Raw genomic sequence first — 20,639 nt, 5'->3', positions numbered from 1 at the left:
ATGAAATCTGCAATGCACAGTCTGAGTAGCACTCGAAAAGCCACCTTTATTAACTCCAACTAGAATGCGCATGCAAGGACTGACTTGTGAGTTTCTACCTGCATTTAATTTAATTTAATTTGCATTTAATTTAATTAAGTGTGAAAAGACAATTACAGCAATACTATCACATGTATCTATCAATTATTTTAACAAGCAGCTGGTGTTTTCATGGTGTCTGCTCATCAATGGAGTGGTACTGCTTTGTTACAAATGCACATGTACTACTTGAGTCAGGCTAGACAGCATTTCCTAAAATTTACGTTATGAGTTACCAGCAGCATGCAACATGCCATTCAAAAATTTGACCAAGGGCAAGCTACACAGGTCAAGCTGAAACATTCAGTGCTACCTTCTGGAAATACAGTATTTTAAAACTCTGACAGACACGTGAAATGAGAATACAAGGTCCCATTAGAGGCTCCAGGCTTGCCAGCATCATGACAGAGTGCTTGTCAAGTCTCTCTTAAGCAAAGCACTAACTACAGAATCCTTCATTTTAAAAGTAGCAATGAATCAGAGAAAAGCCAATATGAAATTAAAAGTAAATCCACAGATGTATTCATTTAGAAATAGATTTCATAACAAAGTAATTCAATTTATTATTTTCCCAGATGTAAAGCAAGAATGGATAAAGACAAGTAAATTGTCTGAGTGAGCAACATAGATCGTTAGCTGCAATTAAAAAGTGCCAGATGAAATGAACACATTATCTTATTATTTACAGTAAAGTGTTTTAAAATAATTTATTAAATATTTAGCTTGTACTTAAAGCTGTTCTTTCAGTGGATAATGGTTTGAACTTCATTATGGGAAGACTCCTGCAGTCCTCTGCTGTGCTGATTTCCTACCTTCTGCTTTTGTGGAGCAGAGCTGCTGCAAAGGATTCCTCAGACCAGCTCCAAACTCACCTCCAACCCCTTTCAGGGCAGAGTGGGGAGAAAAAACTGACAGCCCAGGAACCCCAGGTTAGAAGAAAAAATAAAACTTCAGAAGGTAACATCAGCCTCTACAGATTCTCCTCTAGAGCAAGCAGGTCTTTAGTGCAGCTACCTCCACGTGCTATCAAATCACAGTCACAAGCCTATTTGTGCATGCTCTGGTTTAAAATAAGCTTTACATAATCATCCAAGATCTCAGAGTGCCAAAAAAACTTAAGTCATGAAGGATTTAAGAAAATTAATTTTGAAGTAAACCTTGATGTCCTTTTGGAGAGGTTATACTATGTTGCACCCTCCTCACGAGCAAATTTATTTTAAAGCCAGGAAGCTCTAACAGATGTTGAAACTGAAAAAGAAACAGACAAGTGCACAAGACACAAAGAGGTAGGACCTTAATATCTCCAAGGATGCTGCTTTCAGGCCTAACCAGACCTTTGAACAAGAATAAACCCTATTACATTTTAAATAGAGCACATGAACAGGAGCTCAAAACAGAAAAATTGCTGCATTACTTAGTATGGTGTGAATCTCAGGTCTGGTATTTGCAGCTGAGAAAACAGGGAGCTGTGTATACCTGCTCAAGAACTCCCTCTGCCAAGCTTCTAGTACTTGCTGAAAGACTGAGAAGCCTGGTTGTTGAAAAAACTGCTGCAGAGGCCATATTTAAGCTGATCTCTCCAAGCACTAGTTTTTCTTCTGTGGTGTCAGTCTGCTTTGCCACCGGTGGAGGTGCTTTGCACAGGTGGAGGACTTTGATTTCTCAAACTGTTTCAAAATGTTAACAGTCTGTTTCTCTTTGAACAGCACATAAATGTTTAAAACAGGCCCACAAGCACTTGTCCTATATAATTGCATCCAAACCACATAGTAATAATGTACCTTAGTATGAATGGTACAAACTTGCCTTATGAGTGCTAAAACAAGACTGAACAATCACATGCAACAGTAGCTTTCTAAACTAGACAAAAAAGAAAAAAAAATTCAAAATAAAATTTAAACAGTTTCCTAACTTGTTTGGGTTTTGGTTTGCTTTCTTGTGTTTTTTCTTTTTTTTTGTTTTAAATCACCAGCAGAGGCAAGTCTTCAAAGCTACTTTCTTCTTTATTTTTGTTCTAGCTGTGGGTTCAGGGATATTAAGTTGCCCAAATTTACTCAACAAGCAACTTATCATCAGCATCTTTAAGACATTCAGTGATCTGTAATCCTCTATGATCCTCTCAGGGCAGATACTTGACTGTCTACTATCACAAATTTATTGTGGTTCAGTTTCTTTTCATTCTCTCTATGTCCTCCCTGGGGTTACTACTCCTTGGGGTCAACTAATGTTAAAAAATGGATTAGAGCATGTGCAGAACTCCTCAAACCCGCCAGCAGACTGTCAGTTTTTACCACTGAGAAAAAGAGCAAGTTATAAAGATGTATTTCAGCAGGAAACTTTGCCTTCAGCTGAGCTCTGGATGGTGCAACACTGTCAGACTAAATCCAGAGTGGAAAAGGATGTACCAGCCAGGCGTGAACTTGAGGACTGCAGCCCGCACTTGAAAACCAAAATATTTACTACCACTCACTATTATTCAGGTGTGGTTTCCTGAACACTTGCATCACCCTGAATGCAGCCAAAAGAGGCTGTCGCCTCTCCCTGCAGAGCAATCCATTCTTGTAACTTGTCACTCGTCCTCTACTTGTCCTTGTGTGATCAGCTGGATCACTGACCTCAGAATTAACTTTTTTCTCCAAAGATTAACTCTCAGACCTCCAAAGATTAACTCTCAGACTGAATATCTTACTCATCATTCTAAGATCTTGCCGTAACAAACCACCTGGAACAAAACAAGAAGCTCTTTTTCCAGGACAAAAAAAGAGAAAAAAGTTTTACATGTTATTCAAATCATATTCCTCATACAACAGCAAATCAAAAAGTTTGATTTAAAAAAAAAAATCAATTATCAAATTTAGTGTCCAGCTCTGCAGAAGGGCAAATGGAATTCCTCTGACAAAAAGCATCAGAACTGAATGTACTCTGCTGCATTTGAAATTAGTAAGATAAGATTTCAATACAGCTCTAATCAAGTTCATAGCAACTTGTTATCAGACAAAAAATGGCTGCATGGTAAAATAAAACAATTTTTAAAAAACCATACTAGAGCAAGGTTGATCAAAAAGAAGCTCTGGAATGTATATCTTTGAAGAACAATTTCTCTAAACTCCTTTGAATTGCCAGTTGTTTGACATTTAGGACATTTTGCTATTTCTAAAGCTCAGAAGATTAATTCTTATCAACTGAAGAAACACTGTATTTGCAACCATGTAAGGGACTAAGTATTCTGCTAAAAAAAACCAAACAAACCATAAAATACCCCTGCAACACACATATTGGTTCCTCCAGGGCTAAGGTGAGGATGGTCCATACAGGGTTAAGGTGATGATGGGTATTCATTACGTATTTTTATGCTGTCCATATTTCTATACTGCATTAACATCATCTTCTGGAATGTGAGTAGTGCTTTGTTTGGGTGGCACTGCACATCTGCCCAGAGGGATGCTCTCATCAGACACCACAGAACTACCTTATACTCTCTTTTCAGGGACAGACATCACTTAGCTACATTCTTTGGACTATTTACCTTTAAACGTGTCACACCTTCAAGTGATAGTACAACCTTTCCTATGTTTTCCCATCCTTCTATTTATTTAGGAATAACATTATATAATTTCATTAAATTAAACAAGAGTTTCAAAAGGCAGCAAAAGTAACAAGTGTTCTAGTTGTTTAATTTAGAATTTACTAGTAAAAAGTCAGAATTCACCCCGATGAAGACTAGTACTTGGGACTTTAAACATGAATGAAAACTGTTAGGAGGAGGAAATTAAGATAATAGAGGCTGCTTGCCTTGGAAAAGCCAGTGATAAAGAACTGATCAGTTAAAGTACAAGAATAATCAAATAGTAGCTCAGGAACATTCGTTCTTCCTCCTACTTTACAGAGGAGGAATCCACTAATAAACTGTGGTAAATTTATAACCAGTACAAAAATAAATTGAAAAGGGGATTGGATATTAAGAATACTAGCAGCATAATTAGACTTCTGAATTTTTGGGGAGGTTACTGAACCTCACACTTCTCAACATAAACCCACCTCTACCAAAGGGATGACATAAATCAGATTAAAGACCATATAGAAGGACAGATGATGTAACACTGAGCTACAATTAGCCCAATTCTTGAACTACTACTTGAAGGCCACAATTTCAGTGAAATGTGACATACAAAAGCCAGCTGGGCTGAGGAGCTGGGGTGTGACATGATCAAACAACTGTATCTGACTTGGTTTGTGCCACATACGGTGCAGCATAACAGTATATTAAGAATGAATCATCTTTTATTACAGTTGCTTTTGTCGTCTTTTCTTCCTTCACCCAGTATTATACTCAACTCCAGCTCAGAAAGTAGAATGGTATAAGAGCTGTGAGGATCATTTAAAATGAATTAAGTACTAATAAAATGACAGCAGTCAAGAACACCACAACTGTGTACCATGACTCATCATAACACAGCTACCCAGGAAACTCCACAGGAAGGGAACATAATTTTTGATGAGGAGTTACTCTAATCTATAAACCAATTTAACTAAAATCAGGTGGGAGAGGAATGTGAATTCCCAGGAGTATCAATAAAGCTTGGTGGGAACAAAAAGACAGAGAGAATAATAAATAATGGAGAAGAAAGCTTATTATAGTAAGGTGAATAATTTGGTAACCCAGGACACCGGGAGCACTGTTAAGTAAGCCAGAAGAGAGCACAAAAAGAAGTGGTGCAGAGGAAAAAATGTTTTCAACGAACCATGAAGTTCAAGTGTGATGCTACTGACAAAGAACCTGTTTCCCAAGCAAGGCAGCACAGTAACAATGCACAAAAAGTTTATATACAGTCACTATTCACTGGCAAAACTGTATACACCACATGTAGCTCCAGCACCCACAACTCAACAACGGTAACCCGAAGAGGATGCAAGTTTGATTTCATTGAGCTGAGTTTTTCATGTGATTAAAAAAAAAGGGAAAGAAAAGAGATTAAAAGTAAAGATGATCAATAACTTGTTAGGTTTCTAATTTTAAAACATAACCCTATTAATTTATACAACCGTATTTCATTGAACTGCACAAACATTTTCTGATGTGACAAGAGAACAGTAAAAGCCTTTGAAGGGCAGAAGATTAGAGAAAGAATGTTTTATACAAGATACAAATCAAGAATTAACATTTCATACATCTCTGAAAGGGAAGTTTTACAATGTTAGAAACATTTTTGTGACCTTAAAAGAAGACAGGACAAAATACCTCAGTGTCATTACCTATCAAACATTACTTTTTCCTTGCATATAAAATTTACTTTCACTTTTCTTTTTCATCCTTTTTAGTATGTTTTCAAGCCCATTACTATGAGAAAATGACAGCTAAACCCACACATTTCATTCCTATTTTGTCCACTTATCTTTTCTTCTGTCTTTTAAATAGGATGGACAGACATGGTTCCATTTTATTTCTGAGATAATTCCTTTATTTTAGTATCCAGTTAGGTCAACCACTATCAAGTAAGTGCTCATTTCTCTGGAGTCTGAATCATGCTACTCAAAAAAAAAAAAAAAAAAAGCCAGGTTTGATGGTCAGCTATGTTGATAACAATCTAAGAGTAGGAAAATATAAAACTGGTATTTGACAAGTGCTTTTGGTCTCCTTCCAGAACTAGAAGATTTGTAATTCATTTGGGGAACTTCTTACTTTTCATAACTTTTTGCCTTTGAGATGGGAAGAAATAGAACAGGAACAGGCCAAACTTTTCAGCTCAAAAAACTTTTTAACAAGGACTGGGGTATTCAGTTTCTCTCTTTTAAACCTAAAATGTTTAATGACAATAGCTTTTTCTGCCTTTCTTTTCTGAATATTGCCTGACAGGAAATAGTCTGATGCATTCCACAGCTTGATTTTTCAGTTCATTTTAAATCCTACCTTCACTCCTGCAAGAACATCATCTCAATTTATTTCCTATGTTGACAAGAATAACTTAAAAACTAAAAATCTGGAAGCAATTTCTGTATGAGAGTTCTTGCTAACCCTGAAATTTGAACTTCAGACAGAAAAAAACGCCGAAGTCTTCTGCATATGTGGATTCATTAGTGTGGATCTTTGTTTCAAATCACTAAACAATTATCAGAATTTGGCTATGGAAACACCAACACCACTCATCAATAAGAAACTACCAGAAACCCCCAATCCATTGTTTCTATAATAAGTAACAGAAATCAACAACTAAGTAAAGATCTAACCCTGGTCTAGAACGTGCCAAGAAATTAATTTTATAAATTGAGAGACTAGAAGCACCAAGTCCCATAACTACAGGCATTATTTATATCCCAGCTATACCCTCCTCTAGCCCAGGCACCCCAGAACAATAATGCTGCAGGAATATCCTTATTCCCTCCTAACTCTTCTGACATAAGACAGCCAAAACAATCCTTCAAATCTAGTAATCAGCGACTTAACTCCAGTAACAATAGGGACAGTCAACATAAAGATCTGCAGAGAAGAGAGTAACTTGAACTCCATAGAAAATAGTTCAAGAGGAGGAATAAAGTATACAGCACTGGATGCAAAGAAACTTTTAAAGCCAGGAATAAAAGTATGAACATAGTATATTCCAGAAATACTTTTACTATCATTCCATGCTATCACAAAGCAGTGCAAACCATCAATCTTGCTGAAAGGAGCAGTTCATCTTCTTGCTCGCTCTGGGTCCCTATTCCAGTATCTGCTTTACCCAGCATGTGAACCAAGCCACGCATTCAAGCAGCCACACCACAGAATAAATCAAATTAAAAGTAAAATTTCATTCCCTTTTTTTTTTTTGTCTCAAGGTCAAAAATAAAGTTAGCAGAACTAAAAGTAAATATGAAAACATTTATATAAAATACAGTGGTCCATTCTGAATGTATTTGACATTTGAAGAGACCAATTCAACACAATGTTTTTCTTAACTCAAACCTTTGACACAATTTGCTTTTTACCCAGAAGAGTGAAGTGGTCTTTACCTTTTATCACAGCATCTCCACCGGCTGGAGTTCCATTTTCTTGTGGTGCTACAAGTGTTTTCAGAATTACTTGTGTTGCCCCAAGTCTTGGCAGGGTAACATGTTTAAGAAATGGCAAATTGTTTTTCTTGGCAAATGCCTGGCTTGTTTCTCTCCTTTTCCTAAGAAAGCCACCCTCTGGAAATAAAACAATCCATTTCCGATTGCGGCTCCTGTAATATTTTTCTAGATGATCCTTGAGTAACACAAGCTGCTGGTCACGGTGTGTTCTTCCCTATAAAGATAAAACATTATCTAAACAAAATGAATGCTTAAAAGTAATAACACCAGACATATTGTTTCTAAGATTTCTCTTCATATATACAAACAAGCCCCTAAGACAATGTTCTCCTTCGAGTACATCCTGGTGGCCAAACTAATGCCACTTTACAGAAAGGCTGACAGAAAGCCCCTGAAATTGAAGATGAAGCTCCTGATTTGATGACTTCTCTGAAAGAGTGACATTCAGAATGTATGGGGGACCTTCCTTTACGTATTTATAGAATTCCCTCATTGTTAACTGGGCCCAGAGCTGAATTTGCTAAACTGAATTCTACAACACAGTCTAGGGGTCAAGCTATGACTTTGAGGTCTATGTATAATCAGTAATTTCTGCAAGCCAAACAGTGTCTCTGCTTACACTGTCTCCCGTGCACCTCTCCCTGTCACCATCCTGCACCAGAATTGCAGAGGTACCACGGACAGACCAGGCCTCAGCTCGGTTACCACAGCAGGACCACAGATTTCACTCACATCTGCACTGCCTAAATGACTCATTCATTTCTCCTCTTTGATCTATTAGCACAACTTTGTCACTTAAGACAGTAAGTACATTTCTTAATTACTGCAGAAATATCTTCAATAACAATCTTCTCTCTTCCCGTCTCTGCACACACCAAGAGCAAGCTACTCAATTTTTCAGAGGAATCTGTTTACATTAATTATCATTTCAGAGTGCTCTGAAGTGACTTTGTCAAATCACTCAAAAGACACAGGAGTCCAAAGAAAGCTCTCCTCAGCAGAGGCGATTTTAATTCTCTGAAATGCCAACAAAACTGACACAAACCTTGCACTCTGTGGTGGTTGGTTGGGCTTTTTTGGCAGAGGAAGGAAGAAGGAAAGAGAGGGGTTGAGTGAAAGGCAACAAGAAACAATATTTTATTGAAGATGAGTTTTTTGAAAGTGTTTCTCCTAGATTTAAGTCTCACTTCCAACTTACCTCATGAGAGGGAAGTAAAAAGCTCTGCCTGCTCATATTAATGCAATTAAAGAGCAATATAAAAGTTCCTCAGTTAAACCAGTCCTTTCTCATCAGACCACAGGACTCCAGGATAGCACAACAGTCAAGAAAAGAGCAGTGAACAATAAACTTTTCACATTAGACACTAGAACTCTCCAAAACCTAAAAAAACCCCTAACAAATATGACTGGTGAACAAACTGTGGTTTAGCAAATACCCTGAGGTTTAAGATGCTGCTGCAATAGAGGAAGGTTTACTGGAATAGTTGAAAAGAGTACAATGTTTAAAAGCAACTGTATTTAGTGGAACACTGAGGAGCCCTGGAAGATAAAAAGCAGTTAATACACTCTCCAGAAAGAAGAGGAACTAATTCATACAGAAGTAAAAGCAACTCCTTAACCAGTTCTTGAAGACCATGGCTAGCTGATCATCATCACAAGGAACAGGCTCAGTCATCTTTCCTTTATAGGAAAGAAGATAGGTAGTAGCAGACTGTTGACAAACTCTTTAGAATGCCATGTGCTTTTGTACCACCAATATGGCAAGTTACCAACAGTGTCAGGAGAAAACACTACTCAACTTCCAGTTGACCTCAGAGGGATTCCTAAAACTGCCATTGGCTCTGGTCATGAAAATGAGACTACTGTACATTTTTAACAAACAGGATGCACTGCACCACGATCAAATTATAATATTTTATAGGGAAAAAACCAAAGTATTTGCTCATCCAAATATTACTAGGGCCTTTCTAGAGCTAGGCAAAGGACCATTACTTCCTCACCTAAAGTGTTTTTGCTACACCCAAAGGCTAACTAAAAGCCAAGAAACATTTTATTTTCAACTGGTTTATATTTAGACTCATGACGACGTAATTTTATTTCTGATGTTGCATATGTGAGCCACTTTACAAAAATAAAGAAAAGCCTTAGATTTTGCCACTCAGTAATGGTTTGGGTTTGTAACTGGAATTGCAACACTACATTCAGCAGTTAAAACTACAAGCTGACAGCCCTGTGTACCTCAAAATGTGCATCTTGTGAGTTCTAACTACTGAAACAGATTTGTATTTTACACAGTGTCACATCCTGTTCCTTTCCAGATTCTCACAGTATACACTTGTATACCTCTAGAGACCTTTGTTTTATTATCTAATTTTGCCTGAGGTTTTCTAGCCATGCTTCTAGCCTGCATACAGCTTTGATTAAGTATTTCTTTACTCCATTCTGAGAAAATTAGCTCCTCCTTCTCTGCAAAGTGATAATTCATTAATTCTCTCTGGCTGCCCATACATTTTATGTCCAGACAAATAAAAATAAGGAGAGGAAAAAACATGTATGCTAGATACGACAGTTCACACAATTGCAGCAGGTTCGTGCTTATCATTATCCATCTAAGTTTCTACTTTTAGAGCACAGGCTACCAAACAATGAAAAACCCCGCCCAGACTGTATGAAAAAATATCTGAGGCTTTCACTCAATATTTCCCTTGCTGAGTTCAACAGACATTCTTTCCTGATGCTCAAAAAATAACTAACCTTAAAAAATAAATTAATTACTATTTTTGCAGGTCCATCACCACCTTGAACTGGTTCTTTACCATGTCACCACCAAAAGGGACAGTCCTGCCTTTCCTTATTTGAAACTTTTACAGTCAGAACATGGACTTAACCAGACTCTTTGCACGGCTTCAAGACCCCTAAGGAAAGACAAGAGGTGACGACAACAACAACAGGTGCTCAGAAATACAGAGACAAAAAGTACTATCCATGTATTTTCCTCAAACACCACTCTCATAATAGGTTCCCATCACAGTTGGATTCCATAAACATTCGTGTCCAAGCAAATAATAAAATTAGCTTGGAAAATAAAGTAGTTTCAGAACAAAGACCTCTCCAAATATAAACTTCAAAGCATAGTTATTTCATCCTGCAAACCATCCAGGCAGCAATAAGTAAGTCCCATAACACCACAATGTTCCAAATATAAGGATAAATCAGAGCACTATTATGTGTTTCCATTTACCTGTCTTATAAAGAAGTCTCCGTGGATTAGAGACACAATGCCAAAGTTTGTATACTTAAAAATGTGATCCATCAGCCACATCATCTGACGGACAACCTGAAAAGTAAAAAAAAAAGTTTAGTAAATATCAACTGCAGAGAATTACATCTATTCTGGTCACATTCTTGTCATTCTCGCAACAGCAATAAAACTAGCAAATATACAGAATAAAGTCCTTTATGTTCCAAAGTATAGAGCAACACAGGTGCTACACTTCTCCCTCAAGAGCAGGATTAAATAACTGCCTTTTTGTAATATAATACAGAGTTCTACAACATTAGCCATATGCTAGTTATTTCTACTCTACCTTTTCACACAGGTAGCGTAATGCTTCTTATTGACACACTACCACAACTTTAAGCCAGTTGCAAGCTAAAATCATTTCCAGTATTTGTTAAAGTAAACAAAACAATACAGTTGTATTTGAAACCTCCAACTGTTTTACATCTACCACACAGACAAGTTTCCTTACATTATTTTGTACTTGGCAATTTTGGGGATAAGGTCATGCTGTTCTCACGCTTCCGATGTGCATATGCTCCATATGCTCTCAGTCTCTGAACAGCAGCATTCACTAAGACCTTTGTACAGCCCACATGCCATTAGCAATGTCTCTCATGGTAGAGCAGCCACATGCATCCCTGAGAATTTAATTACATCCTATTCCTTGTCCCAGCCAAGCAGCACGGTGAGAAGGCAAAAACAAAGGCTGAGCCACTAGATTCACTTATACCATTACTTCTTGCAGGACAGCGAAGGCAGATTCTTTACCTGTTCAATCCTTTGAGATTTAAAATACAATAATTACTCCCAGTGAAGTAAGAGAACAGAAGGGAAAAGCCTCCCCTCTCACAAGGTCTTTCCCTTCTATCGCTCCTACATGCAGATTTTGGGAGGGGTAGGAATTAGGTCTCCTAAATTGGAAAATCCAGTGTCTCTTACATGCTCTCAGTCATGGACCAGGCCAGCTGCCTTTACTCCTCCCTATGTTGCGAGGCCACACCAAGACTGACTGAAGTTAAGTGAAACCTGAAGTCATGTAACACAGTACTCTTCCATTTATCATCATCAAAAAAAAATAATATGAAGAACCATGACATTTCTCTGGTAGTCAGATGATCATTCAGGCACCTTCTGCTTTGCATCTTTCAGTTGCCTACAACACATACTTTCAAGCAAAGACAGAAAGAAAGTAGACTAAGATTTCCTCTAGAAAAACCAATGTATTATTTATGTATTAGTCAATTACATCTACTACTTGAGTGTACTCTCCAAACACCAGAGGCTTGCACAGCAACTGAAATACTCAGACTTCACATCCATGCCTTCAAAGTATTTCTAAGAAAAGTTTGATACAGTGAGCTTTTACTTGTTTCCACATCTTCATATATCTACATGGAATTTGTAGAAAGAAGTAGATCACACTTTATGCAGGAATTCTGTTTTGTAAAAGCAATTTCTATCTAGAATTGCATGTATTGTTAAGTCTTTCTTCCAGAGAAATCTAATTATCTCTTTGAGTGTTCTCATTACCGATTCTCACTTTTGACCACAGAAGCTATAAGTGAATTGTGCATTATATATCTGGAGAAAGGTAACTGCCACATATCCCATTTCTCTTACTTATCTGTAAAAAACTGAAGTCAGATGTTTAGCAAAGTGAAGTTTTTACATACGTGTAAGAACATACCTGTCATAGAACCTGTAAGACACGTTATAGCCTCAGACATAAAATGATGCCCCCGCAAAATCTGAATGTCACATTTAGAAGCTCTCTAGCCTCACCTAAGAGCACATGAAGATGATCTTAACTTTTGTTTTAATGCTACCAAGTACCAGATCTTGAATGCAAAAGCACCCATTTCTGGACCCTCTAGCATATGTGGAAATCACAGAGAGAAAAGGACAGCTCTCAAAGATATGAAAGGTTCTGCTTTGGAAACAAGCATTCATCTCTTCTCTGTGACATGCTAGTATCCCTTCCTGTATGCCAATGTTATTCCTTAGTAAATAGTATTCCTATGGTATTCCTGTACATCCAAAGGAACAAAGGCACAGTATGTATTTGTGAGTGACAAAAGAAAAATTGTTTCCTAGATACAATCCCCCACTGGAGACTAATATTGGGGAAATGGTTTATCCTACAGCTAACTCCAGGCCTGCGGAAAATAAAAGGCGAGATCTTAAAGCAACAATTCTTCTCTGCAGATATTCACATTCTTTCCATTTCAATAAATTAAAATGCCTTAGGGAGGGGGAAAAAAAGAAAGAAAAGGTGTACCCTAAGGACAAGAGTTAAAAAAAGGCATCACTGAGAGGTGTTACTGCTCTTCAAGGCACTACAGTGAGTTTATGCCCACGCATCAGCCCAATGGTGACAGGCTGGTATAGGGAACCATATCCTTGGATAAAAACACCACCAACGTTTCACTAATTATGATTTAGCCTGCAGCAGTACTCAGGTCTGTCAGTGTTCATCTACTACTTTGGTATTTTGACAACTGTTGTTCTATTATATCAAGCAGAAGTTACACCAACATAATCTATTTTACTGGAGGAGATAAGCAAACTTCATTATCTGCTTCTCTGAAAGAAAACGTCTTTTGAGGAGTAAACACTGGTCCTTAGATGTTCTATGAACATCCTGGAGGAGGAACTCTTGCCCAGTAATGCCAGGGTTTCTCCCCTACCATACCACTTTTTATTGTCTTTTTCTTTAGATGATGGTAGGTTTACCCTGAAAGTTGATCATTGCTCTTCAGAATCTGAAGTCCAACTCACCACATTTTAGGTGACACAGTGCTTCTAACTAGCATCCCTGGACTTCCTCAGTCTTTCTGAGAAGGAATGACATGATTGTGTCACAGAAAAATGTCACATGTAAGTTATAATTAAGACAAAACATACAGGCAGTTTGCTGATTGTGGGCTACAAAGAGAAAAACTTCAGAATCCAGTGATAATAAATCTGCCTATAAGCCTTGACAGTAAGAAGTACAAAGAGGAAATATTTTTATTTATGAACTCTAAGACATGAAATCAAAAAGGAGTTCAAAGAATAGGACACAATTATCTCATTTGCAATCAAAAGGCAAACTAGATTAATGGATATTCATTCTGTTCTGCCACCAAGGGCAGAATAGAGGACGCTGCAAGATACTGGTGGTGACTATTCTATTTAGTATCCTCAGGAATGAAACAACGCTTATCAGATGAGTTTCTTATCACTTGCATTTTCAAGGAGGTTTAAGCAAAGACATTCAGAAGTGTTTTGAGCACAGATTCATAGTTGTTTATGGATATGAAGAGGTTTTGGATGTCATTTAAGGTCCTTTTTCTTTCATCCTTCCTGCTTAAATAACTTCAGAAGGTAGAAAAAGCTTTTACCAATTATAGGAAAAAATCTAGGTGCCTTCTATTCACAGACTCACTTTCATTTCCCTCTACACAGATTTCATAACAAAGCAACCTGGATAGACTGACTTTCATCTTTCAAGCACCTCTAACTTAACAATGAAACCTGGGAATGCATGTCTTGAAATCTGAACTCAAACAGCTGCAAGTTCTACTTTTTTGTCTCCACTGCACCCTTCCTAGCACTGCTTTCTGTTCCAAATAAGAAAAAAAAAAAAAAGCCTCATTTATCAGTCCTAACCCAATCAGAAAGCACTAATAGCAGCATTTCAACCTAATTCTTTTTGTTAAACACATAACCTTTAATGTTTATGAGACCACAACTAACTTACTAAATTTGTTTTAACACTTATTTTCACAAAGAAATTGGAACAATTTCCTGAACTGTATAAAAAGTGTAATTAGGTCACTTCTGGTTCACCTGAAACCTTACTGTGGGGCTTGTCTAGTGGTAGCCTGTATTAACCAAACAAAACCAGTCCAATCCCTCCATTAAAATTCTAACTTTTAGCTAGAAGTTTCACTTCCCTAATAAGAGACCCTGAGTTTTTACTCACATAAGTGAATCTGAAAGACCAGAAACATTTTAGCACATGTATTTTAGCTTACTTCTTAGAAAGATTAAATTTGCTTAAAACAGATAGCCTGCACTATCATTTGTATGTAACATTTTATAAAACACTAGAAAAAAATACCATCATAGTTCTTGACATGATCCTTAGGAAACACTGCCAAGCTGCAAGACTGTTTCAGTCCTCAATACACAGAAAAACCACAAAACTTTAAATCGAACACTTCTGATATCTTAAATTAACTTTTTTTTTTTAAAGCAGCATAAACAGTAAGCAGATTATATCTGTTTTCAGCCTGTATTGACTGGCAAAAGCAAGCAAAAGAAATTTTGGACTGCCACAGGAGGAAGATGTCCCTAGATCTGTCACTGCACAATCACTGCCAAGAGGTCACCTTTGTAAGCTGTTGTACTTGTTAGTATGCCCATCTGTGTGACATGAAAGTGAGCCTTTCACCTCTGAAAATGCTTTGAGACCTAAAAAGTGTTGTCTGAGTGGTAAAGTCTTTAGGAACTAGTGCAGCTTAACTCTTCTAAAGAAAAGAAAAATAATTCTTGAAAATTACTATCTTGCTACTAACAGATGAGCATCGAGTTTGTGAAGGACTCCACGTTAAGTTTAAACTGGATTTCAAGAAAACCGATTAATTTAAGCAGTTGCAATACTGTGTACCACTTCCTTTTGGACAGGGAGGTTTATTCCCCCCCCCCCCCAGTACTTTCACAGGCACTAAGACAAGACAATTCTCTTCTGTTCAGAAATATGAAGCAAGCAATTTAAAACCACCTGATTTAGCCAGTTCTAGCAAGGATAAACTATCCTAATCTTCCTCATTACTTTTAGCCACTTGTACTAGTCATGCTATATTCTAAGCATGTATTGAAGCTCATACTGTTTTATTTCTTTATTAACTAAAACCATTAAAGCTATACCAGGCTCTGGACATGTACATTCCAAGAGCAATGTTTACAACTATTTAAGGGAAAACCAGTGATTTTAAGGATGTTTTGCTTTTCTAAACATAAAACTAACAGTTTGCATTGTGAACATTATTGTGATCTCAACGCCTTACCCCGTTTTTAACATGTATTACATTCAGTGAAACTTACTCTGTCTTGACTGAAACTTAAGCTATGGAGTAAACCAGGGTAAATTTGACTTAGATTTATATATACAACCTAGAGCACACACGAGTTAATAAAGTTCTATGATATTTGAAACACCTTGGACATGAACCGTCAAGATCATACGCAACCACATACCCACAGGACTACACCCTTACAGTGATATCTTTATGACAAGATTGTCTCATGCATGATTTTGATTCAAGGGAATTAAAGAGTTTATTCTGTCATTCTACTCATTTGGGTACAGTACAGAATACCATATATACCAAACTTCCTCAATTATAAAAGAAATGAAAGCAATTAAAAGTACTTTTAAAACAGCCTGCTCTAGGGCTATAGTAGAAAGAAAGAAATAAGTCTTTGCTCCATCCTGAGTAACATTTTCATAGTTTCTTTGTTGACTTCAGTTTTTTGGAGGTTTTTTTTTTAAATCTGTTGTCATATGTAACATCTGTAAAACTTCCTGAAAACAATAAATCACTGATAAAGATACAGTATATACATAATCTATATTATATGTGCTAGGAAAAATAGTGTCAGTTACAAGTTGTGCAGATTCAACAAAAAGTTGTTTCCTTGTTTCTCCACTGTATGGGTGCAAGAAAGAAAACACTAAGATACAGTTGATGCATTTTTTTCAGCTTGCCAGGTATGTTTCCTCCTTTTGTAGCCTAATCATACACAATCCCCTTCTTCCTGATTTATACGTAAATTTTGTTTCCTGTTTAAATCCTATACTCTAGTTTCCACTCCTTAGACATGACTTTTCTCAACAGCAAAGCATGAAACCGTTTACATTAGTTGCACTTCTCACCAAGAAATGCTTAAGAGCTTGTCAAATAAGAGCTCAAGTAATTCTGGATTTCGCTAGCTAGCTTAGTTTTGGGATGCCCTCACTGCTACCAAAATCCCATACACAACTTGCTTCTAACTTTGAGAAAAATTCCATGCTGAAATGAAGTAGAAGGTAGCAGAAGGCAGACCTGTGTTGTGTTGAGGAAAGTTGGCATGAGGTGAGAAGAAAAAGCCAAGTACGTGACTACCTGTCAGGAGATCTGCTTCCCTCTGTGTTAACCTAGACTGGATGCACAGTGACTCAGCTCATATCTGACCTTCTCCAAAAACAACGTTTATGGTCTAAGACCTGCTCCAAGCTACTGGCTGTCACATTAGACCAAATCTAAACAAAAAGCTTCCTATTCAGGGCCTTCAGATTATTTGGTGGATTAACACCCCCAAGTCAGCCATCAGTAGTGCACACAGATGGAAGCATTCCCAAGGGAACAGACTGCACACACAGAAGCTCTCCCATGCCCCGGTTGTAGCCTACCGTGCCTTTATCCTGAAGGCACATCATCAGAGTGCAGACGTCACCCGTTGCTTGATGGTTCACCAGCACCATGGCTTCATCTTCTGATACTGCTTTAACATCATCACCCCATTCCACTACTATTAAAAATAAAAAAAATAAAAAAAAGGTAAATTTTACAATGAGCACAGGGAAATTTTACTATCAACAAAACAATAAAAAAAGACCCCACACCCAGACAATTATAATAAAGAAACCTACATGCTACATGTCAATTTAAATTGGCACATAGCATCAGGTAGGAATATTAGCAAGACCATTTTTCCAAGCAGGGGGGTGTCCGGCTTAGTTTTAAATTGCATGCGCAGAATAAGAACAAAACAAAATACTCTATCAGAACATGTGCATGGAGATTGATCTTTTTGTGTCATCACACCATTCTATATTTAGGATCTCAAAATTACATAAGCTTTTGACCCAGCTTTCATATTCATCTATCTCACCTCATTAGATGTAAAAAAAAAAAAAAGAAAGAATTTGTTGTTGAAAGTGGGTTTTGTTGGTTGTTTGGTTTAGGGGTTTTTTTTTTAAACTTAGGAAAATTTGTTTCATTTCTACACTTACTATTGTTATTCTACGCCAGTAAAAGCAAAACAAAAAAATCCGTAGTTGGGTCATTAGGTTTAAAATGCTACATTAAACAAACTCAGTCATTCAAATCTAAACAAGTTAGCTATAGGCAAGAAAGTGAGTTCAGAAAATGCTGTTCAGATAACAGAAACTATTGGTCACTATTTCGTAGACCAGAGACCAGATGCTTCAGTGGCAAGAAAGATGACAGGAGGAAGATACAGCTGTTGATCATCCAACACTGACTAGCAAAACCATGCTGAGACAAGGAAGAGGGGTTAAAAATTGCTAGTTCCATCATCACAAAGTAACTAAGTGGAGAAAGAGAAGACTGCCTCCCAAAGAACACAGGATGGAAAACTAGAAAATGTATGTTGCAAATTTAAAGACTAGAATACGTCTAATGCTGTTACTGGGGCAAAGAGACAAGTGAGTAGAGACTGGCTCTCTTCAATACAAGGGATGGTTACTGCAATGACAGCTAAAGGGAAAGGATGGGCAGGTAGAGGAGCTCTGTGAAGTTCCAAAAGTAAGTTCCAAAAGTTCCAAAAATATAATTATTTTTCTGTGTTTGTTCAGTATCTTAAATGGTTCTTACTGGCTGTTATCTTCAGTTCTGACAACAAAGGAAATATTTCACCTGTACTACTGAATCTTTTGTACTGTTATTAACAGGTTTCCAGGCAGTGAACAACTCTCAGCACAGGACAATTACTTCATTATTATCTGTCTTTTAATACGTGGTTTAACTGATGCAAAGGTAATAGGCTACACACTCAAAACAAAAAGCAATAATCCATGCATAGCTTCCCTATTCTTGCAGAAATCAATTACCATCAGACTTTTGAAAATGACCATTTCTATTACTTTCTAAGGGCTCCCAAATTAGTACTGAATTGAGCACTTCAACACCAAGCAAAAAAATAAAATGCTGTATTTTGTCACAGGTAGATAAAATCAGATTAGAGATATGAAAGTGAGGAGGACTGTTCATTCCATAATGTTCAACCTCCTTTCCTTTCCCCAGGCAAGCTAAGCACAGATCCTTCCTTATTTTTCTCAACATGAACTTGGACATTCTCTTTATGCCTCCTTCTCACTGTGTGTGAATTTTCTCTGATAGCCTAACTCCATGGAAGTTGGAAAATCCTTTGACATGGCAGTCCTAGTTGCCTGTGCACCTCCCTTATCAACTATTTCACATATCCGGCCATGGCAGTATCCCACAGGGCAAGATACTAAGACAAAAATGAGAATTGTTTTAAAGAAAAACAAATCAACCACATACTGACTTTGAGATTATTGCTTCAGTGTCTTTATTAAGCAGCCAATATACAACCTTCTTACTGAACTGTGTTTTATTAAAAGTAATAAAAACTAAGCACTAAATACATTAAGCATGTGCAAAATCAGGTTTCTCACACCTAATTATTTCCAAATAAAACTACTTTATTTCTAGATCACTCGGAGAAAAAAAATGCAATACTTTACTATAGATACTTCCCTGGAACATATCAATTTACAGTACTAATAATTTCAACTTTAGAACAATTTAAAAAGCAACTATTTTTAATCTTCAAAAGTGATTCAAAGACCGAACGTTCTGAAGGATTAAAATAAAGCTCATGACTGAAAAATGTAAGCCATGAGAAGCAGCACTCAATTGAAAACAACCAAAGAGTAGACCTTATGGAGCTTAATTTGCTAGAAAAAAGTACACTTTTAACATATTAGGTGAAGACCAATATCTGACTTTGAAACTTTCAGATATGCCCCAGTCAAAGAAACACAGGAAAAAAGTTTGTGGTGTTATCTATTTTACCTACTCTTGTTAAATCCTCAAGGGTATAAAACACACAACCAGCTTACGATGCACTAACAAGCTTCAGATGACAAGTAAGAAAAAAGATGGGCTCTGTTATCCCACTCCAAATGTAAGGTAAAAGAAAAATAAAGTTTGATTTAATTCTTGAATTGATTTACTCAATTCATTTTATCTACCAACCAGCCAGGGTAATAGCTCAACTTCTGCCACTGAGCTGACAAGTAGTAGGTTATTAAATCACAGTGAATCAGCTGGCCCTCCTCTAGCTTCTTTTCTTTCCCTGTGTCAATTCTCCTCAGGCAATCAGGCTGTCTCTTGTGCTTAACAACGCTTTATGGTCAATTGATTGACCTGATTATCAAGGAGAAAAGAATCACTTTGTGCAAGTCCTTCACAGAGCATTTCTGGATCAGAAACAGAACAGCAAACCACAAAACTATGCAGAAAAACCACTGTCATTACTATAATTTTTTAAAGAAGAAAAAACCCAAACCCTCAAGTATCTGGAATTTTAAGTTCACAGTGTCCCTTTAAAATCAGCAGGAGGAATAAATGCTTGTCTTCAATTTTCTCACCACACTGAAATTTTCCAAAGAAGAATCTTTTGCTTTAAGAAATACTTGTGCTATTACATTCTTCCACTGCAGTTGGAAACATTCAAATCAAAATTTCAGCTGCATGGCAGCAGATCCAGCAACTCTGCTTTGCTCCACTGTAACCAGACAAAAAAAGCTTCAAAGACAAATATTTGTCATTTGGGGGCCTGAAATCCAGCAAACATTCCTCCACAGCTTCTTTTATTGCCAGAGCATATTTTATAATTATACCAGTTCTGTGTCAACAGCCTGGCAATAGCTGGACTTCTGCAAATGCAGTTTAACATAGTAAAATAACATAAAGGAAGGAAAGACCAGGAAATCAGTTTAACATGTTAAGACAGAAGTGAGTTAGCTGTGAGAGACACTTGATTTGTGACTTAGGGCTGTACGCAAAGGCCTCCTCCGGGGAAAGAATGAAGACAAGTACACTTGCAATTACATGAGCCCTAAGACAGAAATATTTATCCCTCTCTCATAACAAGAAGTCCAAGATCTAAAACATCAAGCAAATATTTCATATCATGAGCTGCAAATTTAGCTTTTTACAAGCTAATCCTTGCAGAGCTTAATGAAGAAAATAAACGCAATAGAAGTTTTTTCCATGTTTTTAGTGAACTATTAGACATCTAAATGTAGCTCTTGAGAGTTCTCAGAACACTTGGCTACTTTGTAATCATGTTCTTAATGTAACTGTGTGCATACAAGTGATGCTCTGAATAAATATTCAAGCACTTTAATTGCAGTACACCACTAGGCTGG

At 37.1% G+C, this 20,639-nt stretch overlaps 1 protein-coding gene across 2 annotated transcripts in view; it reads right to left on the bottom strand.

Moving 5' to 3' along the window:
* LPGAT1 (lysophosphatidylglycerol acyltransferase 1) overlaps positions 1-20,639 on the bottom strand; it is a 65,937-nt gene that overhangs the window by 21,421 nt on the left and 23,877 nt on the right. For both annotated transcript variants that reach the window (XM_027641370.1, XM_027641369.1), the window contains exons 3-5: positions 16,848-16,966; positions 10,367-10,462; positions 7,066-7,339 (exon numbers count right to left, since the gene is read on the bottom strand). In XM_027641370.1, the coding sequence (XP_027497171.1) occupies positions 7,066-7,339; positions 10,367-10,462; positions 16,848-16,966 (489 nt within the window). The remainder of the gene's footprint in view (positions 1-7,065; positions 7,340-10,366; positions 10,463-16,847; positions 16,967-20,639) is intronic.

This window comes from Corapipo altera, unplaced genomic scaffold (genome assembly GCF_003945725.1).
Source record: "Corapipo altera isolate COAL_440 unplaced genomic scaffold, ASM394572v1 48b, whole genome shotgun sequence".
Taxonomy (NCBI): domain Eukaryota; kingdom Metazoa; phylum Chordata; class Aves; order Passeriformes; family Pipridae; genus Corapipo; species Corapipo altera.
Note: the sequence above shows the minus strand (reverse complement) of the source record. Positions and strands in the feature narration are given on the sequence as shown.